General features: G+C 43.4%; 1 protein-coding gene across 8 annotated transcripts in view; it reads left to right on the forward strand.

The window, feature by feature from the left end:
* Positions 1-25,580, forward strand: part of TEX14 (testis expressed 14, intercellular bridge forming factor) — a 129,282-nt gene that overhangs the window by 77,085 nt on the left and 26,617 nt on the right. For all 8 annotated transcript variants that reach the window (XM_058560561.1, XM_058560563.1, XM_058560556.1 and 5 more), the window contains 8 exons: positions 6,572-6,750; positions 11,990-12,141; positions 13,032-13,222; positions 13,638-13,788; positions 17,222-18,138; positions 21,748-21,854; positions 24,447-24,569; positions 24,769-24,854. In XM_058560561.1, the coding sequence (XP_058416544.1) occupies positions 6,572-6,750; positions 11,990-12,141; positions 13,032-13,222; positions 13,638-13,788; positions 17,222-18,138; positions 21,748-21,854; positions 24,447-24,569; positions 24,769-24,854 (1,906 nt within the window). The remainder of the gene's footprint in view (positions 1-6,571; positions 6,751-11,989; positions 12,142-13,031; positions 13,223-13,637; positions 13,789-17,221; positions 18,139-21,747; positions 21,855-24,446; positions 24,570-24,768; positions 24,855-25,580) is intronic.

Genomic DNA, 25,580 nt, shown 5'->3' on the forward strand with positions numbered 1-25,580 from the left:
TGTCCACAGGTGTGTGGTTTTATTTCTAGGCTTTCAGTTCTGTTCCATTGATCTTTGTGTCTGTTTCTGTGCCAGTACCATGCTGTGTTGATTACTATAGCTTTGTAGAATATTTTGAAGTCAGAGATTGTGATGTCTCCAGCTTTCTTCTTTTTTCTCAGGATTGCTTTGGCTATTCTGGGTCTTTTGTTGTTCCATATAAATTTTAGGATTCTTTGTTCTATTTCCGTGAAGAACGTCATTGGGATTCTGACTGGGATTGCATTGAATCTGTAGATTGCTTTAGGTAATATGCACATTTTAACTATGTTTATTCTTCCAATCCATGAGCATGGAATATCTTTCCATTTCTCTCTGTCTTCTTAAGTTTCTCTCAATAATGTCTTATAGTTTTCAATGTATAGGTCTTTCACCTCCTTGGTTAAATTTGTTCCTAGATATTTTTTTGTTGTTGTTGTGATTGTAAGTGGGATTGTATTCTTTTTTTTTTTTTATATGAGGAAGATCAGCCCTGAGCTAACATCCATGCTAATCCTTCTCTTTTTGCTGAGGAAGACTGGCTCTGAGCTAACTTCTATTGCCAATCCTCCTCCTTTTTTTTTTCCCCAAAGCCCCAGTAGATAGTTGTATGACATAGTTGCACATCCTTCTAGTTGCTGTATGTGGGATGCGGCTTCAGCATGGCCAGAGAAGCGGTGCGTCGGTGCGCGCCCGGGATCCGAACCCGGGCCGCCAGTAGAGGAGCACGCACACTTAACCACTAAGCCACGGGGCCCGCCCGGGATTGTATTCTTAACTTCTCTGTCTGCTAGTTTGTTATTAGTGTATAGAAATGCAACTCATTTTTATAAGTTGGTTTTGTACCCTGCAACTTTGCTGTAGTTGTTGATTATTTCTAATAGCTTTCTGGTGGATTCTTTAGGGTTTTCTATATATAGAATCCTGTTGTCCACAAACAGAGTTTCACTTCTTCCTTTCCAATTTGGATACCTTTTATTTCTTTTTCTTGCCTAATTGCTCTGTCCAGAACCTCCAGTACTGTGTTGAATAGGAGTAGCGCGAGTGGGCACCCTTGTCTTCTTCCTGTTCTCAGAGGGATGGCTTTCAGTTTTTCACTCTTAAGTATGATGTTGGCTGTGAGTTTGTCGTATATGGCCTTTATTATGTTGAGGTACTTTTCTTCTATACTCATTTGATTGAGAGTTTTTATCATAAATGGGTGTTGAATTGTGTCAAGCGCTTTGTCTACAACTATTGAGATGATCATGTGATTTTTATTCCTCATTTTGTTAATGTGGTGTATCACATTGATTTGCAGATGTTGAACCATCCCTGCATCCCTGGTATAAATCCCACTTGATTATGGTGTATGATCCTTTTAATGTATTGCTGTATCAATTTGCCAATATTTTGTTGATGATTTTTGCATCTGTGTTCATCAGTGATATTGGCCTGTAATTTTCCTTCTTTGTGTTGTCCTTGTCTGGTTTTGGTATTAGGGTAATGTTGGCCTCATAGAGTGAGTTAGGAAGCGTTCCATCTTCTTTAATTTGTGGGGATAGTTTGAGAAGGATAGATATTAAATCTTTGAATGTTTGGTAGAGAGGCCATCTAGTCCTGGACTTTTGTTTTTTGGGAGGTCTTTGATTACTGTTTCAATCTCTTTACTTGTGATTGGTCTATTCAGAGTCTCTATTTCTTCTTGATTCAGTTTTGGGAGGTTGTTTGAGCCTAAGAATTTATCAATTTCTTCTAGGTTGTCTAATTTGTTGGCATATAGTTTTTCATAGTATTCTTTTATAATCCTTTGTTTTTCTGTGGTATCTGTTGCAATTTCTCCTCTTTTGTTTTTAATTTTATTTGTTTGAGCCTTTTCTTTTCTTAGTGAATCTGGCTAAGAGTTTGTCAATTTTGTTTATCTTCTCAAAGAACTAGCTCTTAGTTGCATTGATCCTTTCTATTGTTTTTTTTTAGTCTTTATTTCGTTTATTTCTGTGCTAATTTTTATTATTTCCTTCCTCTTGCTGACTTTGGGCTTTGTTCGTTTTTTTCTGATTCTGTTAGGTGTAGTTTGATTATTTATTTGAGATTTTACTTCTTTGTTGTGGTAGACCTGTATTGCTATAAATTTCCCTCTTAACACTGCTTTTGCTGCATTCCATAAGAGTTGGTATGTTGTGTTTTCATTTTCATTTGTCTCCAGTTTTTTTTTGATTTCTCCTTTGATTTCTTCATTGATCCAGTGGTTGTTCAGTAGCATGTTGTTTTAGTGTCCACATATTTGTGACTTTCCCAGCCTTTTTCTTGTAGTTGATTTCTAGTTGCATAGCATTGTAGTTGGAAAAGATACTTGATATGATTTCAGTCTTCTTAAATTTATTAAGGCTTACCTTGTTTCCCAACATATGGTCTGTCTTCGAGACTGTTCCATGTGCACTTGAGAAGAATGTGTATTCTGCTGGTTTTGGATGGAATGTTCTATATTATATCTATTAAGTCCATCTGGTCTAGTGTTTCATTTAAGGCCACTGTTTCCTTATTGACTGTCTGGATGATCTGTCTGTTGATTTTTTTTTTTTTATAATTTTTATTTATTCATTTTTTTCCCCCCAAAGCCCCAGTAGATAGTTGTATGTCATAGCTGCACATCCTTCTAGTTGCTGTATGTGGGACACGGCCTCAGGATGGCCGGACAAGCGGTGCGTCGGTGCTCGCCCGGGATCCGAACCCGGGCCGCCAGCAGCGGAGCGCACGCACTTAACCGCTAAGCCACGGGGCTGGCCCCTGTCCATTGATTTAAGTGGGGTGTTAAGGTCCCCTACTATTATTGTGTTACTGTCAATTTCTCCCTTTAAGTCTGCTAACAGTTGCTTTATATACTTTGGTGCTCCTGTGTTAGGTACATATATATTCATAAGTGTTATGTCCTCTTGCTGGAATGTCCCTTTTAGCATTATATACTGTCCCTCTTTGTCTCTCATTGTTTTTTTTAATCTTGAAATCTGCTTTGTCTGATACAAGTATGGCAACACCTGATTTCTTTTGTCTGCCATTTGCTTGGAGTATCGTTTTCCATCCCTTCACTCTGAGCCTATGTTTGTCTTTAGAGCTGAGATGTGTTTCCGTGAGGCAGCTTATTGTTGGGTCTTGTTTTAATCTATCCAGCAACTCTGAGATGTGTTTCCGTGAGGCAGCTTGTTGTTGGGTCTTGTTTTAATCCATCCAGCAAATCTTTGTCTTTTGATTGGTGAATTCAATCCATTTACATTTAGAATGATTATTGATAAATAAGGGCTTAATACTGCCATTTTGTCTTTTGTTTTCTTTTGTTCTGTAGTTCCATTGTTTCTTTTTCCTTGTGTTTCTGTCTGCCATTTCAGTTTGGTGGTTTTCTGTGATGCTTTTGTCAAATTTCTCTTTATTTATGCTTTGTAACTCTGCTCTGATTTTTTGTTTTGTGGTTACCAAGAGGTTTGTGTAAAAGATCCCATAGATAAATAGTCCATTTTCTGATAGCCTCTAACCTCTGTTAGCCTAAGCAGGTTCCATCCCTCTCCTCTTCCCCTTCTGAGTTATTGTTGTCACAAATTGTTCTTTTCTGTGTTGTGAGTTTGTGATTAAATTGAGGTATTTATAGTCATTTTTGATGCTTTACTTCCTTTTGTCCTTTATGTTATAATTAAGTGTTTACTGACCTATTCTTATATAGAGCTGAATTTTTCTTTTTGTTGAGGAAGATCAGCCCTGAGCTAACATCTGCCAGTCCTCCTCTCTTTGCCAATCTTCCTCCACTTTATGTGGGATGCTGCCACAGCATGGCCTGACAAGTGGTGCATTGGTGCGCGCCCAGGATCCGAACCCGGACCGCCAGCAGTGGAGCGCGTGGACTTAACTGCTATGCCATGGGGCCAGCCCCTGAAATTTTCTGATTCTATCTGTCTATTTATCTTCTTGCTCCAGGTTTTGTAAACCTTTGCCTTTTCGTTACAGGTAGGAGGGCTTCCTTCATCATTTCTTGTAAGGGAGGTCTAGTGGCGATGAACTCCTTCAGCTTTTGTTTATCTGAGAAAGCTTTTATTTCTCCATCATGTCTGAAGGATAGTTTTGCTGGATAGAGTATTCTTGGTTGAAAGTTTTTGTCTTTCAATATTTTGAATAAATCATTCCATTCTCTCCTAGCCTGTAAGGTTTCTGCTGAGAAATCCACTGAAAACCTGATAGGGGTTCCTTTGTAGGTTATTTTCTTCTGCCTTGCTGCCCTTAATATTTTTTCTTTGTCATTGACTTTTACCAGTTTTTTTTTTTTTTTTGTGAGGAAGATCAGCCCTGAGCTAACATCCATGCTAATCCTCCTCTTATGCTGAGGAAGACCGGCTCTGAGCTAACATCTATTGCTAATCCTCCTCCTTTTTTTTTTTCCCCAAAGTCCCAGTAGATAGTTGTATGTCACAGTTGTGCATTCTTCTAGTTGCTGTATGTGGGATGCGGCCTCAGCATCGCCAGAGAAGTGGTGCATCGGTGTGCGCCCGGGATCTGAACCCGGGCCGCCAGTAGCAGAGCGCGCGCACTTAACCGCTAAGCCACGGGGCCAGCCCGTCTTTTGCCAGTTTTAGTAGTATATGCGGGGCCGGCCCGGTGGCGCAGTGGTTAAATGCACGTGCTCTGCTGCGGCGGCCTGGGGTTCGCAGGTTTGGATCCCGGGTGCACAGTGATGCACCACCTGTCAAGCTGTGCTGTGATGGCGTCCCATATAAAGTAGAGGAAGATGGGCACGGATTTTAGCCCAGGGCCAATCTTCCTCAGCAAAAAAGAGGAGGATTGGCACTGGATGTTAGCTCAGGGCTGGTCTTCCTCACGAAAAAAAAAAATAGTATATGCCTTGGAGTAGGTCTTTTTTATTGATGTATTAGGAATTCTATTGGCTTTTCATGTACTTGTAAGTCCAGTTTTTTCCCCAGGTTTGGAAAGTTCTTAGCTATTATTTCTTTGAAGAAGCTCTCTGCACGTTTCTCCCTCTCGTTTTCCTCTGAAACCTATAATCCTATAGGTTATAAACTTATAATCTGAGTACCTATAATCCTTATGTTGCTTTTCCTAATTGAGTTGGATATTTCTTGAAGAATTTCTTCATTTAAAAAAAATCTTAGTTCTCTCTCCTCCTCTACCTGAAGCATTTCTATATTTCTATCTTCTAAATTACTAATTCTGCCCTCCATAACGTCAGCTCTGTTTTTTATGGATTCTAGATTATTTTTTATCTCACTAATTGTGTTCTTCATATCCAGAATTTGTTTTTTTTTTTCTTTTTTTTTTTTTTAGAGTTTCAATCTCTTTGGTGAAGTATTCCTTCTGCTCCTTGCTTTTATTCCTGAGTTCAATGAACTGTCTTTCTGAGTTTTCTTGTAACTCATTGAGTTTCTTTATGGTAACTATTTTGAGTTCTCTGTCATATAGGTCGTAAATTTATTTGAGTTCAGTATTGGGTCCTGGAGACTTGTCTTTTCCCTCTGCCTTGAAATGTTAGTATAGTTCATGGTGTTTGACGAAGTGATCCTTTGCTGGCACATTTGTGGTAGTATTAGGTTTCAGATTCCACCTGCCACTGCTAGCGGGGGCAGGAGCTGTGTTTTCTGGTCCCGCCCTATCTGCCCGAATTTTTGTGGGTAGGGCTACTCTGTGTTTGCCCAGGCTGGCTGCAGCTGCTCTTCACGTGGCACTCACACGGACAGGGTGTCTACACTGGGTGGACAGGTCGGGCACCGCAGGCCAGGCCTCTGTGCTTGGCAGGGGACTTGCTGAGCTGCTGAGCGCTAGGTGGGAGGGGTGCCCACATGGGCTGAGCCTGCCACTCGGTGGGTTCCAGGTAGGGGTGCCTTCTGAGTAGGTGAGGCACCTTCTTGCCTGCACTGTGCTCAGCGAGCAGGTGCCTTTGCAGGGGCTGAGCTGCTACCACTTGGTGTAGAGCATTCCCACTGGCACAGCCACTGCAGCATGATGGGCACTCCCATGGGCTGGGCTGCAACTGCGAAAGCGTTCACGCAGGCCAGGCTGTCCTCTCCTCCTCTGACAGTCGCGCTGGCCACTGCGTGAGGATCCAGGACCTGGCTTGCTGCCACCGATGAGGGGTAGGGGTGCACTCACCTAGTTCCATTGCCTCCCGGAGATCCAGTCCACCCACCTTCAGATGTATCGCTGCGTGGATCTCTTAGATGTCCTGTTGTGCTGTGGAGAGAATCCTCTGCTGGTTAATGAATGTCCATTTAGTTGCAACTTAAAGGAGAAGGACTAAGGGAACAACCGTGGTGCTGATGTCACCTATTCTCCTTATTTTTTATGGTATGAAGCAGCTCAGCTGAGGGAAAGGAGCCCAGGTTTGGAGCCAGAGGCCTGGATCAGTGGGATCTTAGGTCAGTAACTTACCCTCCCTGAGCTTTAGGTTCCCCGTCTGTAAAAAGGAGATATTAGGTAGGTGTGAGGATCAATTGAGAAAACTTTAGAAACTGCAAAGCATCCTGCAGTGCCACGGGACTCAGGTCCTCTCATTCCTGGCTGGTGTATCTCTTGCTTGCAGCGCTCCCAGTTCCCTGTGCTGCACATGGAGGTGATCGTGCATCTGCTGCTCCAGATCTCTGACGCCCTGAGATACCTGCATTCCCGGGGCTTTATCCACCGCTCCCTCAGCTCCTACGCCATCCACATCGTCTCTACAGGGGAAGCAAGGCTGACCAACCTGGAATACATGATGGAAAGGTGGGTGCAACCTCCATCATGACTTCCATAGAAGGTCTCCCTAGGGGTCCTTTACTGTAGAGAGGAAATCTGATCTGGGTGGGACTCCTCCTCATTGGTGGGCTGAACTGTCCACCAGTGGGAGAAGAGGTTTCCCAAATCTCTTGCCCTGTCTGCTAAGGTTAGACTGACTTTGGGGAAGTTTCTTCTGCTGTGGAAATAAACATTTAATAAGCAAGAACCCAGATTAGCCAATCTGTATAAATGCTCTAACTATTCACTCCGAAATTTTCAGTGGCTTAACGCAACCGGGGTGTGTTTCTCACTCACATTGCAGTCTAATGTGTGTGTTGGAGGGGGATACTCTGTGTTCCGAGTTCCTCCCATCTGTGGCTCTGCTGTCCCCCAGGCCTTAGTCCCTCAGTGTGTTCTCTGCATTGCTGGTCAGTGAGCAAGAGAGAGCATGGAGGGGCACACGGTGGGGTTTAGGGGCCAGCCTGAAGTGGTTCTGTCAGTGCTTCCCACTTTGCAATGGCCAGAGCCCACCTTCTCACTGCCGGGAGGCTGGGAAACGTGCTGTAGTCCTGCATCCTGGAAGGAGAGAGAAGACGATGGGTGCTGATGAACCTTACAGTCATCACACCTCCTATGGCAGGGCCAGGCACTGGGCTGGGTGGGTGCAAAGGGCCTTCCTTGCCTTCAGGGGGCTCAGTGCACTGAGGTAGACAGTCATAAAAACAATGCCCTCATTCAGGGGTTGGTGGATGGGCTTCGTTTCCTGTTTGGCAGGAATCAAAATCCTCCTGATAGTTGGGAGCTGACTGCCATCTCCTGCCCCTAGACTCTAGGAAGCAGAGGATCTCCCCTGTGCTTCCTCACTGCCATCCCCAGTTCTGAGCCTTTGGCCCGGTGTTCGCTCTGCTCTGCTGTGAGACCTCAGCCACTGGCAGACCCCTTGCTTAGGCTTGCTTACCCCCGCTTACCCTTGTGCCCACCCACCCACCAATCACTGTCATTGAGGCTTTGTTTCCAAATCTCTCAGCAGGTCTTTGCTTCTCACATACTCGTAATTTACTTTACTCACTATGTGAAAAGCTTTAGGAAGGTAGGGATTTCTGTTTTATCCACTGCCATTTCTGAAATGCCTAGAACAGGCCTTCACACAGTGGATGCTCAGCATGTATTTTTCAAATGAATGAAACAGAAAGACTCACCTCCCTGACCTCATGTGCCCCTGTTCCTCTACCTGGAGAGGAGAGCAGGGACCAGATTGTGCTTGCCCTTGTGGGCCTTGGTGAAGAGTTTGAATTTTATCCTTAGAACACTGGGATGCTGTGGAAGGGTTTTTTTGAGCAGGATGGTGTTGTGGATGATTTACAGGTTAAGAAGATCCCTCTTGCTCTGGCCTGTGGAGGAGGGCCTGTGATGGGACGAGAGAGAGGCAGGGGAGCAGTTAGGGTATGACTGGAGCTGTTGCAGTTTTCCATGTGGGAACCTGTGGAGGCCAGACAACTATCACCAAGTGAGCTTCTTAGCCTCAGATCTAGTCCATTTTCAATCCCAGGTAAAACCTTTCAGCAGCTCCCTGTGGCCTGCAAGATTAAGTGCAGGTACTTTACAGGGTATAGAAGCCTTCCAAGGTAGGGCTCTGCGCACAGTGCCAACCTCATCACTTCCCTGCCTGGCTGTCTGAAGCCACTTTGAGCCCGTGCCATTTCACAGTGCTTCTCCTGGCATCTGGACTACTTGGCACTCGCCTGTTTATCCTTTTAAAATCACTTCAGGTGCAGTCTCCAGTCACACCCCGTGAAACCTATACTGAAGTCCTCCTCCCTGCAGCACTTTGCGTATTCCACTCCTCCGCAGTCAGGTGTGTCTGCCCCACCAGATGGCGAGCTCTGAGAGGACAGGGACCATGGCTTGTTCATCTTCAGTACCCAGCTGAGGGCCTGCCACATAGTAAGTGCTCAGTAAACGTTTGTTGAGTGAATGGCTCAGTCTAGGGGAACTTGAAATGGTTCATAACAGGGTTGACCACTTTGGCTATGTGTTCTGAAGCAGTGGAAGCTAAGGGGTTTGGACATTTTTGCTGTTGATAACAACAAAGGCATTTCAGGAAGCCTGTGAGAGAATCCAAGCTATTTGCTGGCGATAGAGTGCCATCTAATGTTGAGAAGGTATAACAGTTTCTTCTGCTTCAGTTCTCCAACAGAAATGTGAATCCTAGAGTGAAATGGAGCTTTGGAGATGACCCAGTCCAACCCTGTCATTTTATAGATGAAGAAACTGAGGCCCAGAGAGGTGAAGTGATGGTCTGAAGTTACCTGTCTGTGGCTAGAATGATAGAGGCTGATAGAGGCTGTTTCCTGGCTATGGAAGCAGGGTGGATTGGAAGTTGAGGATAGGAAGACGAGCTAGGAGGTGACAGGGCAGGGCCTGGTAGTGACCAAGGAACCAAAAGAGAAGAGAAAGATGTGAGATGCACTGAGCTTCTGGGGTCCACACACTGGTCAAGTCAGGGGCTGGGAGGTAACTGGGTAGGAAGGTGTGAGTTCTCTTTTGGGCTTGTTGACCTCAGAATGGAACTTCAGGCAGCAATGTCCATCAGCAGGCAGTTGCAGTCATAACAGCATTCCCTTCTTTGACAGCTGATAACATGAGTTGATTATCCAAGAATCCCAAATAGCTTTCAATTCCACGTTTATTTTTGGTAACACTGTATTTGGGTAGGTCGGTTTGTTGAGTGTCATTGTCAAGGGTAGCACTCCATCTCTTGGTGTAAAAATGATACAGCAGCTTCTCCTATTCTTCAACTCCTTCTTAATGGAATCTTGAGAGCTCAAGTTGACCTTGGAAGTGGTCTGACGTAACCATAGTCAAATCTAACTTTAATGATGTCAAAGCTGAAGCCCAGAAAAATAACTGCCCTAGAATGACAGCCAGAAAAGAAGCTGCCCCTCCCAACCCAACCAGCTTTAACAGAGAAGGAAGAGGGATCATAAGAGAGGAAGGTGAGTGGAAGTAAGAGAGAAAGGATATAAATTCTGGTTGTAAGTGACTTGTCCCTGCCAGAGCCTTAGACAGCCTGAGAGGCCTGATAAGGTAGGTGAGTGTTTCCCTTAGAGAATCACCCTGCAGCATGTGAAGAGCCTCAGAATGTATTTCTGACAATAAAACATGCCATTGCTTTTCTTGTGATACTAATATAATATTTGCATGTGTATCTACGCTGTTCACACCACTCTAGGCCACACATACCTATTCAGCAATACAACTAAAAAGTCAATACCAGCTTTTAAAACTTCGTGGCTTCCTGAGTTCACTGCCATCTATCAAAAACTCTGCTGGAAGAAATATTATTTAGGGAAGTTTGCTCAAAGTCTAAGAAGCCCATCCCATCCTCTAAAAAAAAAAAATTTTTTTTAAAATTTTTATTTATTTATTTTTCCCCCAAAGCCCCAGTAGATTGTTGTAGGTCAAAGCTGCACATCCTTCTGGTTGCTGTACGTGGGACGCGGCCTCAGCATGGCCCGAGAAGCAGTACGTCGGTGCACGCCCGGCATCCGAACCCGGGCTGCCAGTAGCAGAGCACCCGCACTTAACCACTAAGCCACGGGGCCAGCCCCCATCCTCTAAAATCTATCCTTTGACAAAGAACTTCTGGTCACTTGCTTTTTAAAAACTTGCAGTCATCAAGTCTTTACTAAATGCCTACCATAATGTTCATATTAATTCCTTACTTGCATGGTGCTTTTTGGCTCACAGAGTGTTTCCAAACACGTGATCTCATTTGATACTCTTGACAGCTGTGGGCAGAAGTTAGTGCTGACCTCGCCCTGAGGGTTCTTTTTTTTTTTTGTGAGGAAGACCAGTCTTGAGCTAACATCCGATGCCAATCCTCTTCTTTTTGCCAAGGAAGATCGGTCCTGGGCTAACATCCGTGCCCATCGTCCTCTACCTTATATGGGACGCCACCACAGCATGGCTTGATGAGCCGTGCGTCGGTGCGTGCCTGGGATCCCAACCAGCGAACCCTCGGGCTGCCGTAGTGGAGCACGCGCACGCTGCGCCACCGGGCCAGCCCCGCCCTGAGGATTCTTGCTGGCCCAGAAGACATTTAGGACACTCTGATTTAGTTCTCAAGGAGTCAGGTTGGGAAGTTGAGTTATTCAGGCAAATCAGTGAACCTTTGAGTGCTAAACTGAGAGGCTCATTCCCAAGAGGGCAGAGTTCACAAGAAGCAATTGTGAGGAGTTGGAGGAGTCCCAGAAAGCTTTGATAAAGCAAGTGGGGCCTGAGGGGACAGTCTTGAAAGAGTCTTACATTTACTTATTCAAAAGTAAGCATTGAGGGCCAGCGCCGTGGCGTAGCGGTTAAGTGTGCGTGCTCCGCTGCTGGCGGCCCAGGTTCGGATCCCGGGCGTGTACCGACGCACCACTTCTCTGGCCATGCTGAGGCCGCGTCCCACATACAGCAACTAGAAGGATGTGCAACTATGACATACAACTATCTACTGGGGCTTTGGGGGAAAAAAAAACGAGGAGGATTGGCAATAGATGTTAGCTCAGAGCCAGTCTTCCTCAGCAAAAAGAGGAGGATTAGCACGGATGTTAGCTCAGGGCTGATCTTCCTCACAAAAAAAAAAAAAGTAAGCATTGAGGCCCTGGTATAAATTTAGAGATATGGTGATATAAAAGACAGATAAGGTGCCTGCCCTCAGGGAGCTGATTCTAGTGGAGGGGAGACAGATAATAAACAATAAATAAATGAACAAGAAATTCAGGTAATAAGTGCTCTGAAGCCAGTAAAACGGGACTACTTTAGATTAAGTGGTCGGGGAACGCCGCTCTGAGGAGGTGATTTTTGAGCTAACACCTTAATTACAAGAAGCAGCTAGTTGTACTAGGATCTGTGGGCAGAGCGTGCCATGCAGAAGAAGCCACCAGTGCAGAGAGCTGAAGTGGTGATGTGCCTGGCATGTTGGAGAAACTGAAAGAAGGGCCCCTGCGACTTGGGTGGAGTGAGTGAGGAGAGAGCGGCCAGATCAGGTAGGAGGGTGGGCAGGGCCACTCAGGTAGGAACGGTAAGGAATTGCAGGTGTTGGAACAGTTGGCAGCATGGGTTAGCTCAGGTTCTAGCTGGATTTCTAGAAGTTCAAGGAGGTTGCCAGTCTGCAGAGGCAAATGGTTCACAAACGTGCTGAGAGGTGATCACAATTATCCTTTAAAACATGAACCCTACCTTGTGTTTCCTTCTGTAGCCAGGATGGAGGTGTCCACAGGGACCTGACTCGAGTGCCCCTCCCCACCCAGCTGTACAACTGGGCTGCTCCGGAGGTGATCTTACAGAAGGCAGCCACAGTGAAATCGGACATCTACAGCTTTTCTATGATCATACAGGAGATTTTAACAGGTAGATCAAAGAGCACGTTGACGGTGACCAAAGTCCCAATTCTTAGGTTGGATTTTTTGGCCCCCCCCCCCCCCCGAACAGTTAGTTAGTTTTATGAGATTTCTTCAAGGAAACTTCTTTGTGCTTATGGAAGATATAAGATTGATCTCCTGGAAATCTTTCTCTTTTAACCTGTTCTTTAAGACTCAGCAAAGCCCACCTATTAGCTTGTCAGTAGTAACGCATTTAATCCAAGCAAAGATTTTAAACTAAAGATTACTGTCAATGCTTAGAGGTCTCTGTGAGGTGCCCCTTAAGAACTTGTAAATGAGGGGAAAAGCCTGGCCTCTGAGAAGTAAACCATGAAATAAAACACACCCAGGTTCCAGTGTATATATAAGCAATGTCACTTGAAAGAAATAGAAGCTCTTCCAAACATGCAGGGCTCTAATGTGAAGGAAATGGTCACATATCTGAAGACAGCAGGAATCCTTCAAGAGAGGGGGACACACACACACATACATACGCAGTAAAACCACGTTCTCTAAGCAGGTAAGTGAGAGTCAGCCTCCATTTAGCAGTGTTTACAGTCTCAGAGGCAAAATCACACCTTCCATGAGATGAATCCTTTGGGCGACCCAGCCTGACCCCATGAAGCATTCCCTTGTGGTCCCCAGGTCTGCCAGTGGGGAGTCCATGTATACGTGATTCTGATTCTGCTTTTATCTGTCTCTGTGGCAGGGATTTCCCTGGTAAATGGGTAAAGTAGCTTCTTATTTGTTATTGGGCTTCCAGGTAGTTTTTCTACAGAGAGAAGTTAATGTTTAAAGAGGTTGAGTGACTTGACTAAGGTTACCCAATTTCATCTGATTATTTAACGTCACTCCTTCTTATGACTTTTTCCTTAACAGATAACATACCTTGGAATGGCTTAGATGGCTCAGTTATTAAAGACGCCATAGTCTTGGGAAAGTATTTAGAAGCTGATGTCAGACTTCCGAAACCTTATTATGATATTGTTAAGTCAGGCATCCAGGTCAAGCAGAAAGACCGAACTGTGAACCTTCAAGATATCCGGTATATTCTGAAGAATGACTTAAAGGTAAGCCCTGAAGTTGTCAGGAGTTTATTTCTGCTTATCCATCCCAGGGGAGTAGGGAGTTCGAGACCAAGTTGTAAGAAGTTTCAGAAATCCTGATTTCATTACACCCTCTCTGTGTTCCTGAGAAAAGTCTAACTGCCTAACTTGGTGAGGGCAGCAGGGCATTGAGGAGGGAGGCTGGGGAGGGTCCACACATAGTGGGGGCACCTTGTAGGCACATAGTGCGATTCAGTGAATGGCAGTTACTGTTACTACCTTTTAAGTATTGGTGATAACAGTGAATTAGCTAATTAGGACTTCAGTTAGTCTGCCCAACAGGAGTAAGAAGGAGTTTGATACCTAGATCTGTTTCTGAAACACCAGTGACAGTCAGATGATTGCATATATGTCCTTGACAATATTACCCTTGTTACAGGATTTTATCGGAGCCCAGAGAACTCAGCCAACCGAGACCCCCAGGGTGCAGAGATATGAACTCCATCCTGATGTCAATGTCTATCTAGGACTGACTTCAGAACATCCAAAAGAGACCCCTGATTTGGAAATAAAAGAGCTGAAGGAAATGGGTACGGCCTTAACCCACAGGTTTTGACGTGAATGTGTGCTGAGAATCAACAGCTGCAATTAATCAGCTCCTTCAGACTATACCCATAACTTATACTGGGAAAAGATGGATGCCTTAGGGAAAAGTCAAGATGCTTAAAAAAATAAGTTCAACTTTTTGGGCTCCATTTACGCCTTGGTTGGATCCAGATCTAAGCAGTAACAACCAGTTTATTTCTAGCATGATTACTTTTAGGAATTTATCTAATTGTTTCACAAATAAAAATGATGATTTTTTTTTTTTAATTTTTTGTTTATTGCAGTAACATTGGTTTATAACATTGTAAAAATTTCAGGTGTACATCATTGTACTTCTACCTCTGCATAGATTACATCATGTTCACCACCAAAATACTAATTACAACCCATCACCACACACATGTACTGAATTATCCCTTTCACCCTCCTCCCTCCCCCCTTCCCCTCTGGTAACCACCAATCCAATCTCTGTCCCTATGTGTTTGTTTATTGTTGTTATTATCTACTACTTAATGAAGGAAATCATGCGGTATTTGACCTTCTCCCTCTGACTTATTTCACTTTGCATTATACCCTCAATGTCCATCCATGATGTGACAAATGGCTGGATTTCATCGTTTCTTATGGCTGAGTAGTATTCCATTGTGTATATATACCACAGCTTCTTTATCCATTCGTCCCTTGATGGGCACTTAGGTTGCTTCCAAGTCTTGGCTATTGTGAATAACGCTGCAATGAACACATGGGTGCATGTACCTTTACAAATTGGTGTTTTCAAGTTCTTTGGATAAATACCCAGCAGTGGGATGGCTGGATCATATGGTAGTTCTATCCTTGATTTTTTGAGGAATCTCCATACTGTTTTCCATAGTGGCTGCACCAGTTTGCACTCTCACCAGCAGTGTATGAGAGTTCCCTTCTCTCCACATCCTCTCCGACACATGTTGTTTCCTGTCTTGCTAATTATAGCCATTCTGACGGGCGTGAGGTGATATCTCATTGTAGTTTTGATTTGCATTTCCCTGATAGTTAATGATTTTGAACATCTTTTCATGTGTCTGTTGGCCATCTGTATATCTTCTTTGGAGAAATGTCTGTTCAGGTCCTTTGCCCATTTTTTAATTGGGTTGGTAGTTTTTTTGTTGGTAAGATGCATGAGTTCTTTATATATTTTGGAGATTAAGCCCTTATCAGAAGTATGGTTTGCAAATATCTTCTCCCAATTGTTAGGTTGTCTTTTCGTTTTGTTGATGGTTTCCTTTGCTGTGCAGAAGCTTTTTAGTTTGATGTAGTCCCATTTGTTTATTTTTTCTATTGTTTCTCTTGCCCGGTCAGAAGTGGTGTTTGAGAAGATGTTGCTAAGACTGATGTCGAAGAGCGTACTGCCTATGTTTTCTTCTAGAAGTTTCATAGTTTCAGGTCTTACATTCAAGTCTTTAATCCATTTGGAGTTAATTTTTGTGTATGGTGTAAGGTAAGGGTCTACTTTCATTTTTTTGCATATGGCTATCCAGTTTTCCCAACACCATTTGTTGAAGAGACTTTCTTTTCTCCATTGTATGTTCTTGGCTCCTTTGTCAAAGATTAGCTGTCCATAGAGACCCTTTTACTTTGAAATCATTTGCTGGTTATTCACGTGAGCGTGGACCTGAGGGGAGCATACTGGGCTCACCTGGGTAGCTTTTCAAGCTAATGTACCCAGGCCGATCTCAAATGGGGAATGGAGAGGTTTATTTTGAAACAATTCTTTCCATTTTTTTTTTTTAACTAGGAAAAAAGTAACAACTGTAGTGTGGTTACTTTGGGGGTTTTTTTGGGGGGGGCTCTGTTTTATTGGTAATTTTGTACATTTTTTACTGTTTGAATTTTTTTAACCTTAGACTATATCATTTATTTTTAAATATCAGCAGGTCTATCTAGAGAGCGCATTTTTAGTTTTATTCTTTCTGCCTCTCAGTATAAGAAAACAATTCCAACCTAAATAAGTCTTACTTAAAAAAAAACAACCAGTTTATTTCTAGCATGATTACTTTTAGGAATTTATCTAATTGTTTCACAAATAAAAATGATGATTTTTTTACTTTAAAACTATTATCTGCTCATTATAGAAAACTGGAAACAGTACAAAGAAGGAAATTACTTACCATTTTAATTCTGCCACTTAGAAATAATTTGTTAACATTTTGGTGTTTCATTCCAAACTTTTTCCCATAGCCTTACTGCTTTTTAAGTATACTCGGGGAAACCTTAGAATTCAGAGCTGGAAAGAACCTTGCAGTCATCTGACTTAATGCCCTCATATTCCAGATGAGAAAACTAAGGTTGAGAGAGGTGGCTTGCTCAGGATTCTAGGCTTGTTATGGAGCTAGAACCCAGGCCTTTCGATTCCAGCCAAGTGACCATTCTCTCTGATTCTCTTTGGACAGGGCTGGAGGCCTCCAGAATGGTCCTCCAAGCTCTCATTACTTTGGCTCCTCTGTCCCTGTTCTCGTTCTCTCTCTCTGTATACCATCAACCAGGGGTGGTGAGTGTTCAGTCCTGGCATTATTTTTTGAGGTATTATCTCTTCCATGGAGGGCCAGCCCTGGTGGTCTAGTGGTTAAGATTCAGCGCTGTCACCGCCATGGCCTAGGTTTGTTTCCCGGTCAGGGAACCACACCATTGTCTGTCAGTTGTCATATTGTGGCAGCTGCCTGTTTCTGTGATGCTAAAAACTATGCCACCGGTATTTCAAATACCAGCAGGGTCACCCATGGTGGACAGGTTTCAGCGGAGATTCCAGACTAGACAGAGTAGGAAGAAAGACCTGGCCACCCACTTCCAAAAACTTGGCCATGAAAACTCTATGAATAGCAGTGGAGCATTGTCTGATATAGCGCTGAAAGGTGAGAGGATGGCATGAAAAGACCGGGCAGGGTTCTGCTCTGCTCTACATGGGGTTGCTAGGAATCAGAATCAACGGCGCTGACAAGTCCCTCCCGTGATGCAATAGCTCCTTGGACAGCGTCTCCGTTACTTCTATCAGATGCTCACCAAGAGCGTAACGTTAACTGACATGAATATTGAAGCCTTTTTGTGTGTAAAGAAAGCTATGAATTTAATCCTTAAGATTCAGGGGTCTGTAATTTGCGTGTCCTGACAGTTATGCATGTTTTGAACATACTATAACTTAGGCTTAGAACATTTCCCCCAGAATTTGATCCCTCCCAAATTTTCTACTTCAACCCACGTCAAAATGGGAACTTTCGCCTAGGTTAGAAATACCCTCTGTGAGTATATCTGGTAGTCTTCGACACCTGGGAAGGGAGTGGGAAAAAAAAAGTTTCTTTCTGCATTCTCATGCCACTCAAGCCAAGGCTGCTTAGCTGCTGCATGTGATCACTTTAATCAGGTGCCTGTCGCTACTCTTTTCAACAGGCAGTCAGCTTCATTTGCCAAGGGGTCACTCTTCTCCTGCCGAGAAAGCAGCACTGGATCCTCATGTCCCAGATCCAAGTCTGATGGCCACGGAGACTCAGAACCAAGACACTGCTTCTCCTGCTTGTTCTGTGGTAGAAGAGGCCAGGAGCCCCAGCCCAGGTCAGGCGAGCCTCTACAGCTTCGAAATCAATGAAATCTACTCAAGCTGCCTGGACATGGGAGATGACAAAGAGGAAGAGCCCCCAGGAGCTGGTTCATCTTTTGAGGGAGCTAGACCAAACCAGGTAGATGAACTGAAGTCCATGGAAGAAGAGTTGGAAAAGATGGAGAGAGAGGCATGCTGTTTTTGCGATGAGGATGAGAGCTCTTCAGAAGCTGACACAGAGGTCTCCTTTGAGGACTGGGACTGGCAAAATGGTTCACTTAATTCACTCAGCCTACCTGAGCCAGCCAGAGAAGCCAAGGGCAATGTGAGCAACAGGTCCATGACTGAGGAGTACATCAGTAAGTGTGTACTGAATCTAAAGATTTCACAGATATTAATGCACCAGAATGCCGATTTGCTGAGGAATACCCAACAGAAAATAGATAAGCTTGAGATGATACAGAAAGAGCAGGAGGAGCACAAGTCTTTGTGGGCTTCTTCAAGAGAGTTTGCAAACATCTATGACTTGCCTTCAGCCCTGGGCCCCCCAGCTTTAAGCTATATTCCTCCCGTCATGCACTTGCCAGGGGACCAGCAGCCAGACACTGGTGGCAATTGCTCAACCTTAGCAAGTCCTTCAAGAACAATGAGAGACTTTCAAGGGGGACATTTTGGCAAAAGGTCCAGGAAAAGAAGTGACTGTGGCTGGAAACCTTTCACTCAAGCCTCTGAAGAAAGCACTGGGGGTCATTCAGAGAAGAGCCATCAGGTAAAGCTAAGAAGTGGGAGACAGGCAGCCTGAACAGGGCTTGGAGCTGGGTTTAACATTGCCCCTAACCTGTGTGCAAGGACTGACATATAAATACAACCAACTCATAGCGGGGTCCTCTTGGCTTTGGGAAATAAGGCCTGTAGGATGGAATTCCAAGGTAGATACTCTTCACCTCCCATTCCAAACCCAATACACAGCCCATGTCCTTCTCTGTAAATTCTATGCATCGGGTTGAACCATATGAAATTGCCATTTTATAGGTCAAAATAATCAAGTACTGATGATTTTACGTGGTTCAACTTAGTAAATATGGTATCTTGGGCAGGTATTAATCCCCATTCTAAATTGCTTATTCATTCATTCGCTCATTCAACAAACATTTATAGAGCCAGAGACTGAATATTAGACTGTGGGATATGATGGTGAATGAACCACAAGCTCTACCTATGCATAGCTTAAATACCAGTTGAGGACAGAGGGACCTGGTGGTCAAAGAAGGAGCCTTAGAGGAGGTGAGAAGACACCATGGGAGCTGCCCTTGGATGTTTAGCTTGAGGCTTAGTGAAGTTGCAGAGTGGCTCCTCCCTGAGCTCCTTAAAAAGACAGGGCCTAGGTCTTGTTCATTCTGTGTCCTAACCCCTAGCAAGGTTCCTAGCAACTAGAAGGTACTTGATAAATGGTCACCGAGGGAGTGAATAAATAAATGAACTTGAACAAGTACACACATAGAGCTAGCTGTCTCTTGAATCATAGCATTTTAAAGATGGATCAGCTCGATCATTTTGCAGAGTGTGAAGCTCAAGCTCAGTGACTTAAACTTAAACATCATTGGTGTTACCAGGATGGAGGTGGAGTAGGAGAGGTCAGCCCCACTGGAAGGAGGATTTTATTACTGAAGTTATTTTGAATTGCTGGCTCGTGGTGATGAAAAGCAGTCCAGCTTTTATTTTATTTTATTTATTTATTTTTTAATAAATGCTTTTTTAATTTTATTTATTTATTTTTCCCCAAAGTAGATAGTTGTATGTCATAGTTGCACATCCTTCTAGTTGCTGTATGTGGGACGCGGCCTCAGCATGGCTGGAGAAGCGGTGCATCGGTGCGCGCCCAGGATCTGAACCCCGGGCCGCCAGCAGCGAAGCGCGCGCACTTAACCGCCAAGCCACGGGGCTGGCTCAGCAGGCCAGCTTTTAATGGGTTTTATTACTGTTTTAAAATTGTCCACCTACAGTGTACCCCCTTATTGCCTGCACAGGGCAGACAGCTCCCACCACCCCCACCCCTTGCCAAGGTCCACAGCTGGTTAGGGGCAAGTTTCTGAAGTCCTGATGTAGTGTCCTTTCACTGTGCCCTGCTGAATTTCAGTGAGCCTTCAGTCCTCACTTAGAACATTTGGAAAAGCATTGGCATTTGTTTTTGTATAAAGAGAAGGCACAAAGAATTTACTTAGACTCGGATATTTCTGTTTCTATTGAAAATTAAAATTTGCTAGAAAACTATTAGAAATAACTTTTCTTGTATATTATGTGTTGGTTATCTGTTGCTATGTAACAACAACAACAAAAAATCCCCCATACTTAGTGGTTTAAAATAACAACGGTTTATTATTTCTCACAATTCTGTGGGTCAGGAATATAACAGGGCTTACCTGGGTGATTCTTCCACTCCATGTGGCACAGGCTGGGATCACTGTTTCCACTGCATTCAGCTGGAGACTGGGCTGGGCAAGAAGGCCCAAGAAGGCTTTACTTATGTGTCTGCTGCCTTGGGCTCCTCCAGGTGGCCTCTCTCTGCAATTGGCTTCTTATCATTCACTAAAGTCTCATCCAAACTTCTCTACAGCGTGGCAGCTGGCTTCCGAAGTGAAAGCTGAAGCTGCCAGGCCTCTTAAAAACTAGTCCCAGCCTTAGGGTAATGTCACTTCTGTGGCTTTCTGTTGGTCAAAGTCACAAGGCCAGCCCATATTCAAGGGGAGGGAAATAGACTCCAGCACTCGAGTGGCCGTGGACAGGGATGGAAGGAGTTGATGGCAGCCATCGTGGGAAACCATCTACTAGTACATCTGACTTTGTATAACAATTATACCATATTTAATTTTTCTTTAAAAATCCACCCTGGGCCAGCCCCGTGGCTTAGTGGTTAAGTGCGTGCGCTCCGATGCAGGCGGCCCGGGTTCGGATCCCGGGCACACACAGACGCACTGCTTCTCCAGCCATGCTGAGGCTGTGTCCCACATACAGCAGCTAGAAAAATGTGCAACTATGACATACAACTGTCTACTGGGGCTTTGGGGGAAAAATAAATAAAATTATAAAAAAAAAAAAAATCCACCCTGGTTTTCTAGCATAATCAAGAAATAAGGCATTTTCACCTAAGTGAATTTTTCAGACAATTGAATTTCATTCCTTTAATTCCTCAGTTTTTATTTTTTATTTTTTTTGTGAGGAAGATCAGCCCTGAGCTAACATCCATGCTAATCCTCCTCGTTTTGCTGAGGAAGACCGGCTCTGAGCTAACATGTATTGTCAGTCCTCCTCCCTTTTTTTTTTTTCCCCCAAAGCCCCAGTAGATAGTTGTATGTCATAGTTACACATCCTTCTAGTTGCTGTATGTGGGACGCAGCCACAGCATGGCCGGAGAAGCGGTGTGTCAGTGCGCGCCCGGGATCTGAACCTGAGCTGCCAGTAGTGGAGCGCACGCGCTTAACTGCTAAGCCACAGGGCCGGCCCCTGATTCCTCAGTTTTTAAATTTTTAATCATACTGAGTGAAAACATTACAAACTTCTCGTTATTCTAAATACCTATTTTGAATATATTTAAATATATTCTAACCTTCCCTTGGTGACCCGGACATTTTTCTGGACATCTATTATTGTGAGTGCTGCATGATACAATGCTGCCTTCAGCCCCTGCTGAGGAGTCTTCGCCTCCAGGCAGAGGCCTTTGAGCTCACACTTCAGGGAACTTGTGATCATTTTTATGCATCCTCTCACTTTTAGGCATCTTGCTGCCATCCCCAAACCCCACATTTTTTACCTTAATTTGCTGTAGGTTAGGAAATATAATTAAGTTTGTTAAAACTGGAATAAGCAGATCTAAAAGTCACTCTTTTGGATAAAGGGTATAGGCTTTAATTTATTTTATTTATATTGTTTCCAAGCTATTATAGTCTTTATTTTATTGCTTTATTTTCATAGCATCCCCACTGGTGGATGCAGGCAGATATTATTGTCCCTGTTGTATGGATGAGGAAACTGAAGCACAAGACTCGCTTAGGTTAGTCTGAGTTAAGGATTAGACTAGAACCCAGGGCTTGGGGCCTTAATAATAATATAGGGTAAAGTTTTTGAATTTTTGATATCTGTTTTATCAGCTCATTCTTCCACTTGCGCCCTGTCTGGACTGGGTTCCTAGGGGCCAACATTTCTACGTAAAAGGCCTCCAGCTCAGAAATAAGTTACTAGATATGAAACATGCAAGGGAAATCATCTTTGTAGGTGGGGTTATTTCTACATATTTACCAAGAATGGCTGTAAAAATAGAATGTGAGAATAAAGAGAAGAGGAATTCCTTCAAAGCACTAAAATATGTTTACTGCCTTTTAAGCTGCCAACTCTTTGTGGCCCTGGAAAACAGAGCACAGGTGAACAAGTTCAGCCCCCTCAAGGAGTGAAGGACAGTTTGGCAAGAAACAGGAACCAAAATACCAGCAGGTGGGTTAACATTTTATTGTTTTTTGTGTCACCATGCCTGTAGACTCCCATGTGACCCTGAAACCACTTAATAATCTTCATATGTCTAGAGACAAAGAGGTTGTGAGAAATGAAGAATAATAACACAGAAACAGATCTTGGCAAGTTCTGTTAAGTGAGCAAAAAGAGCGGTGTAATGGAAACTTCTTGGAGACGTCAAAGGTCAAGTGGCTGGCAGGTTAAACAGAACGCATCAGTTGTCAAAAGCAAAGCATCTTGCCTTTCCAAAACTGCCCAGATTGTTTTTCTTATTAAATAAAAGGGGGCCAGCCCAGTGGCGTAGTGGTTAAGTTTGTATGCTTTGCTTCGGTGACCCGGGGTTTGCAGGTTCGGATCCCGGCCGCAGACCTACACACCGCTTATCGAGCCATGCTGTGGCAGGCATCCCACATATAAAGCAGAGGAAGATGGGCATGGATGTTAGCCCAGGGCCAATCTTCCTCAACAAAAAGAGGAGGATTGGCAACGGATGTTAGCTCAGGGCTAATCTTCCTCACACACACACACAAAAAGTCAGGTATTTCATTTTCCAGAGCTCAGAAACCAAACTATTCAGAAACAAATGTTCAAAATAAGCATCACTGGCTCTGGGGGCCAGAAGGAGGGGGTTGAGCAATATCACTATTATCCTCGGCCTCTGATTTCCAGCCAGATCAACGAAATGAGTTGGCTTCAGCACAAATCACTGGAAGGAGAGCATATGTGTACACTAGGTTTTTAAGAACTTAGGTCAAACAACTTTGATTTTGCATAGGGGGAATTGTTAAAGGAGCAATAAATGTTTTTCAAGATAGGCTAGTGTATCAATTTTAGTTTTGTTTTTCTGTGGTTAAATGGCAGCATTAATCCACAGCTTTGGAGTCAGTTCTCCTGGAAGAAAATTTTTTGTTCTCTCCTCCAAGTGGTGACTGAGGTTAATGACAAGAGTTTGCTGTTCCTTTCGTGTTGGTAAATATGTCCATTAAGGGAGAGTCAAGGAAAATGCCCAGACATTTTAGATTAGTGTATTTTACCTTTTTGAAGGGAATTACTTTTTTTTTTAGTTTTTTTTTTTTTTTTTTTTTGTGAGGAAGACTGCCTCTGAGCTAACATCCCTTACCATTCTCCCTCTTTTTGCTGAGGAAGATCAGCCCTGAGCTAACATCTGTGCCCATCTTACTTGGTTTTTTGTATATGGGACGCCACCACAGTATGGCTTGACAAGCAGTGCGTAGGTCTGCACCTGGGATCCGAACCTGTGAAACCCCGGGCCGCCGAAGCAGAGCATGTGAACTTAACCACTATGTCACCGGGCCGGCCCTGCAGGGAATTATTGAAGGACTACCTCACTGGCATCAGAGGGTTGAGCACTCACATCACTGATAGAGGCAGATGGGGTGATAGTATGCCATTAGATGACAAAGCAAAAGCCATAGTTGTGGCTGCCCCTGCCCAGCTCCACCCTCTTCCCCCAAAAGAACAAAAAACAGACCAAGGAAAAGTTTAACATTTTGCTACCAATCCACCTAGTCTTTTTGTATGCTTTAAAAAAATTAATTTATAATTATATATGTAAAGACAATTTTATATTCTGATTTTTTCACTTTACATTAGAACATGAGCACTATCCCATGTTATTAAAGAACACCCTGTAAATTTATTTTGAAATTGTTGGATTTCCTTCATTGTTAAATTTTAGGTTGTTTTATTCTTTTTTCTGTTATGAATAGGGCCACAGTGACTTGTCAGTAAAGCTGCTTCTTCTGACAAAGAATAATGTACAACAAAAATTTCACAATAAAAAAGAAAATTAAAAAAAAATAAAGCTTTTTATGCATTTTGGATTATGTCCTTGATAGATTACCAGAAGCAGAGTTACTAGGTCAGAGGGTTCAAACATTTTAAAGATTCCTGATAGCTGTTGCCAAATTGCTTTTAGAAGAAGCTGATCAGATCTGACATTTCCAATTCAGCAGTCTCTCTGCTCTCTGGTCCAGCAGGAGAGTAGGGCCTTCTGGATAACAGGGAATTCATATATATGCTACAGATCACACATTTTCAAAGAGTTAGTTTAATAGATGATAAAATATATATAATCATGGGATATTTAGAGGAAAAGAGACTCCCTTGTTTTGCAGCTGAGAAAACCTTGCCTCAGAGAGATTGAAGTTAGCTAAAGTCCAACAGCTAGCTAGTGGCAGGTCAGGGCCTACAACTCAATGAAACTAGGCTGAAGATCCGTGAATGTTCTTCAGAATCCGTGGTGCCTTAAAACCATCTTACAAATGTTAGTTATTGTACTATCGCTGGTATGCAGGTGGGCCTGTTACCAGAGAATTCTGATCGAAGGGCAGAAACAGTTACTGAATCGTTACCTATGTTCTGTGGCATTGTGGGGGTGCTTTGCGTCAGCCCAAGGACCAGAATTCTGCCTGGTGAAGAAAACTTCCTTTCAATTGTGGGTTTATTCTACCTCTGAAATTTTTCCAAAAGCACTTTTAGAATCATGAAATCTGAACTTGGAAACTGAAAAAAGCCTTAGAGATCTTCTAACCCATTCCTTTCATTTCTTAGCCAGGGAAGGCTTATAGAGTCCAGTGCCCAAGCCAAAGTGACACAGCTAAATAGTGTACTCTTCACCGTGTCAAGCCACCCAAAGGGACCTCCTGTGTCATCCAGCCCTGGCCGGGGTTCTAGGTGAGTCTTGTGGGCTGAACCTTAGCGAGTCTGGCGCTCTCTGGTGGTGGGCAGGAGTCAGGGCAACCCCAGGCTCAGAGAATAGGGGACAGTCCTCTGGGTGGGCTAGTGGGCTCTGGATTGTGTCAAGAACTTGAGCAAACTGATGTGTTTGTGTTCACCCTGCTCCTCTCATCCCCCAAAAACCTATGCAATTTAGGATCAGTATGATATCTGTGTCTTCTGAAATCTGTAATGCAAAGTCAAGAAATGAAGATGATGGAGAGGTACACTTAAAATGGAAAAGTGAGTATAAAATCATGGGTTCTGTTGGACAAAATGAAATTTAAAATGTATTTCTAACCTGGTTGTTACCTCTAAGTACACAGCTTGTATCGCACTGTTCTCCCACGTTAGATCATTCCATTTTAAAAGCAAGGCCTTTCTGATTACAAACTGCAGAAGAGAAATGCTCTTTTCATTTCTAGACTATATAGGAAATATTTGTATTATATATATTAATGTATATTATATAACAAGTGTAGTAAAAATACATGATATAGATATTTAGTATATAACATTATTAAAATAGAGAGCATGCAATATCACTTTCACATATCCTGTGGGCATTATCCTTTTGTATAAAGTTTTATCTTGTAAACTCAAAAGGATATAGTATCTATTTTTTTAAATACTAAGTGATATTAGCAAAAGTATAAAACATTTGGAATGAAAACATTCACATATATACACACTCCTGGCATATGAGCTTAGTGTGATCTAGAAAGGCTAGACAAACTCAAATAGAATCCTTTCCATTAGTCTCTGCAGACTGGGGGCCTCAGATGTCATTTTCTTGTAAAATCTTCATAGCAAGAAGGTCCATGTACAAGTGTTCTGCTGCCTTCCACTCTGGAATTCAACAAGGGCTATAACTAACTGAAATTCTGCCCTTTCCTCACTCTGTTATCATTTCTCTTCTCTCCTCCCATTGAAGCCAAACAGGGCAAGCTAAGGATGATACAATTCTAA

The sequence above is a fragment of the Diceros bicornis genome, chromosome 18 (assembly GCF_020826845.1).
Source record: "Diceros bicornis minor isolate mBicDic1 chromosome 18, mDicBic1.mat.cur, whole genome shotgun sequence".
Lineage (NCBI taxonomy): Eukaryota > Metazoa > Chordata > Mammalia > Perissodactyla > Rhinocerotidae > Diceros > Diceros bicornis.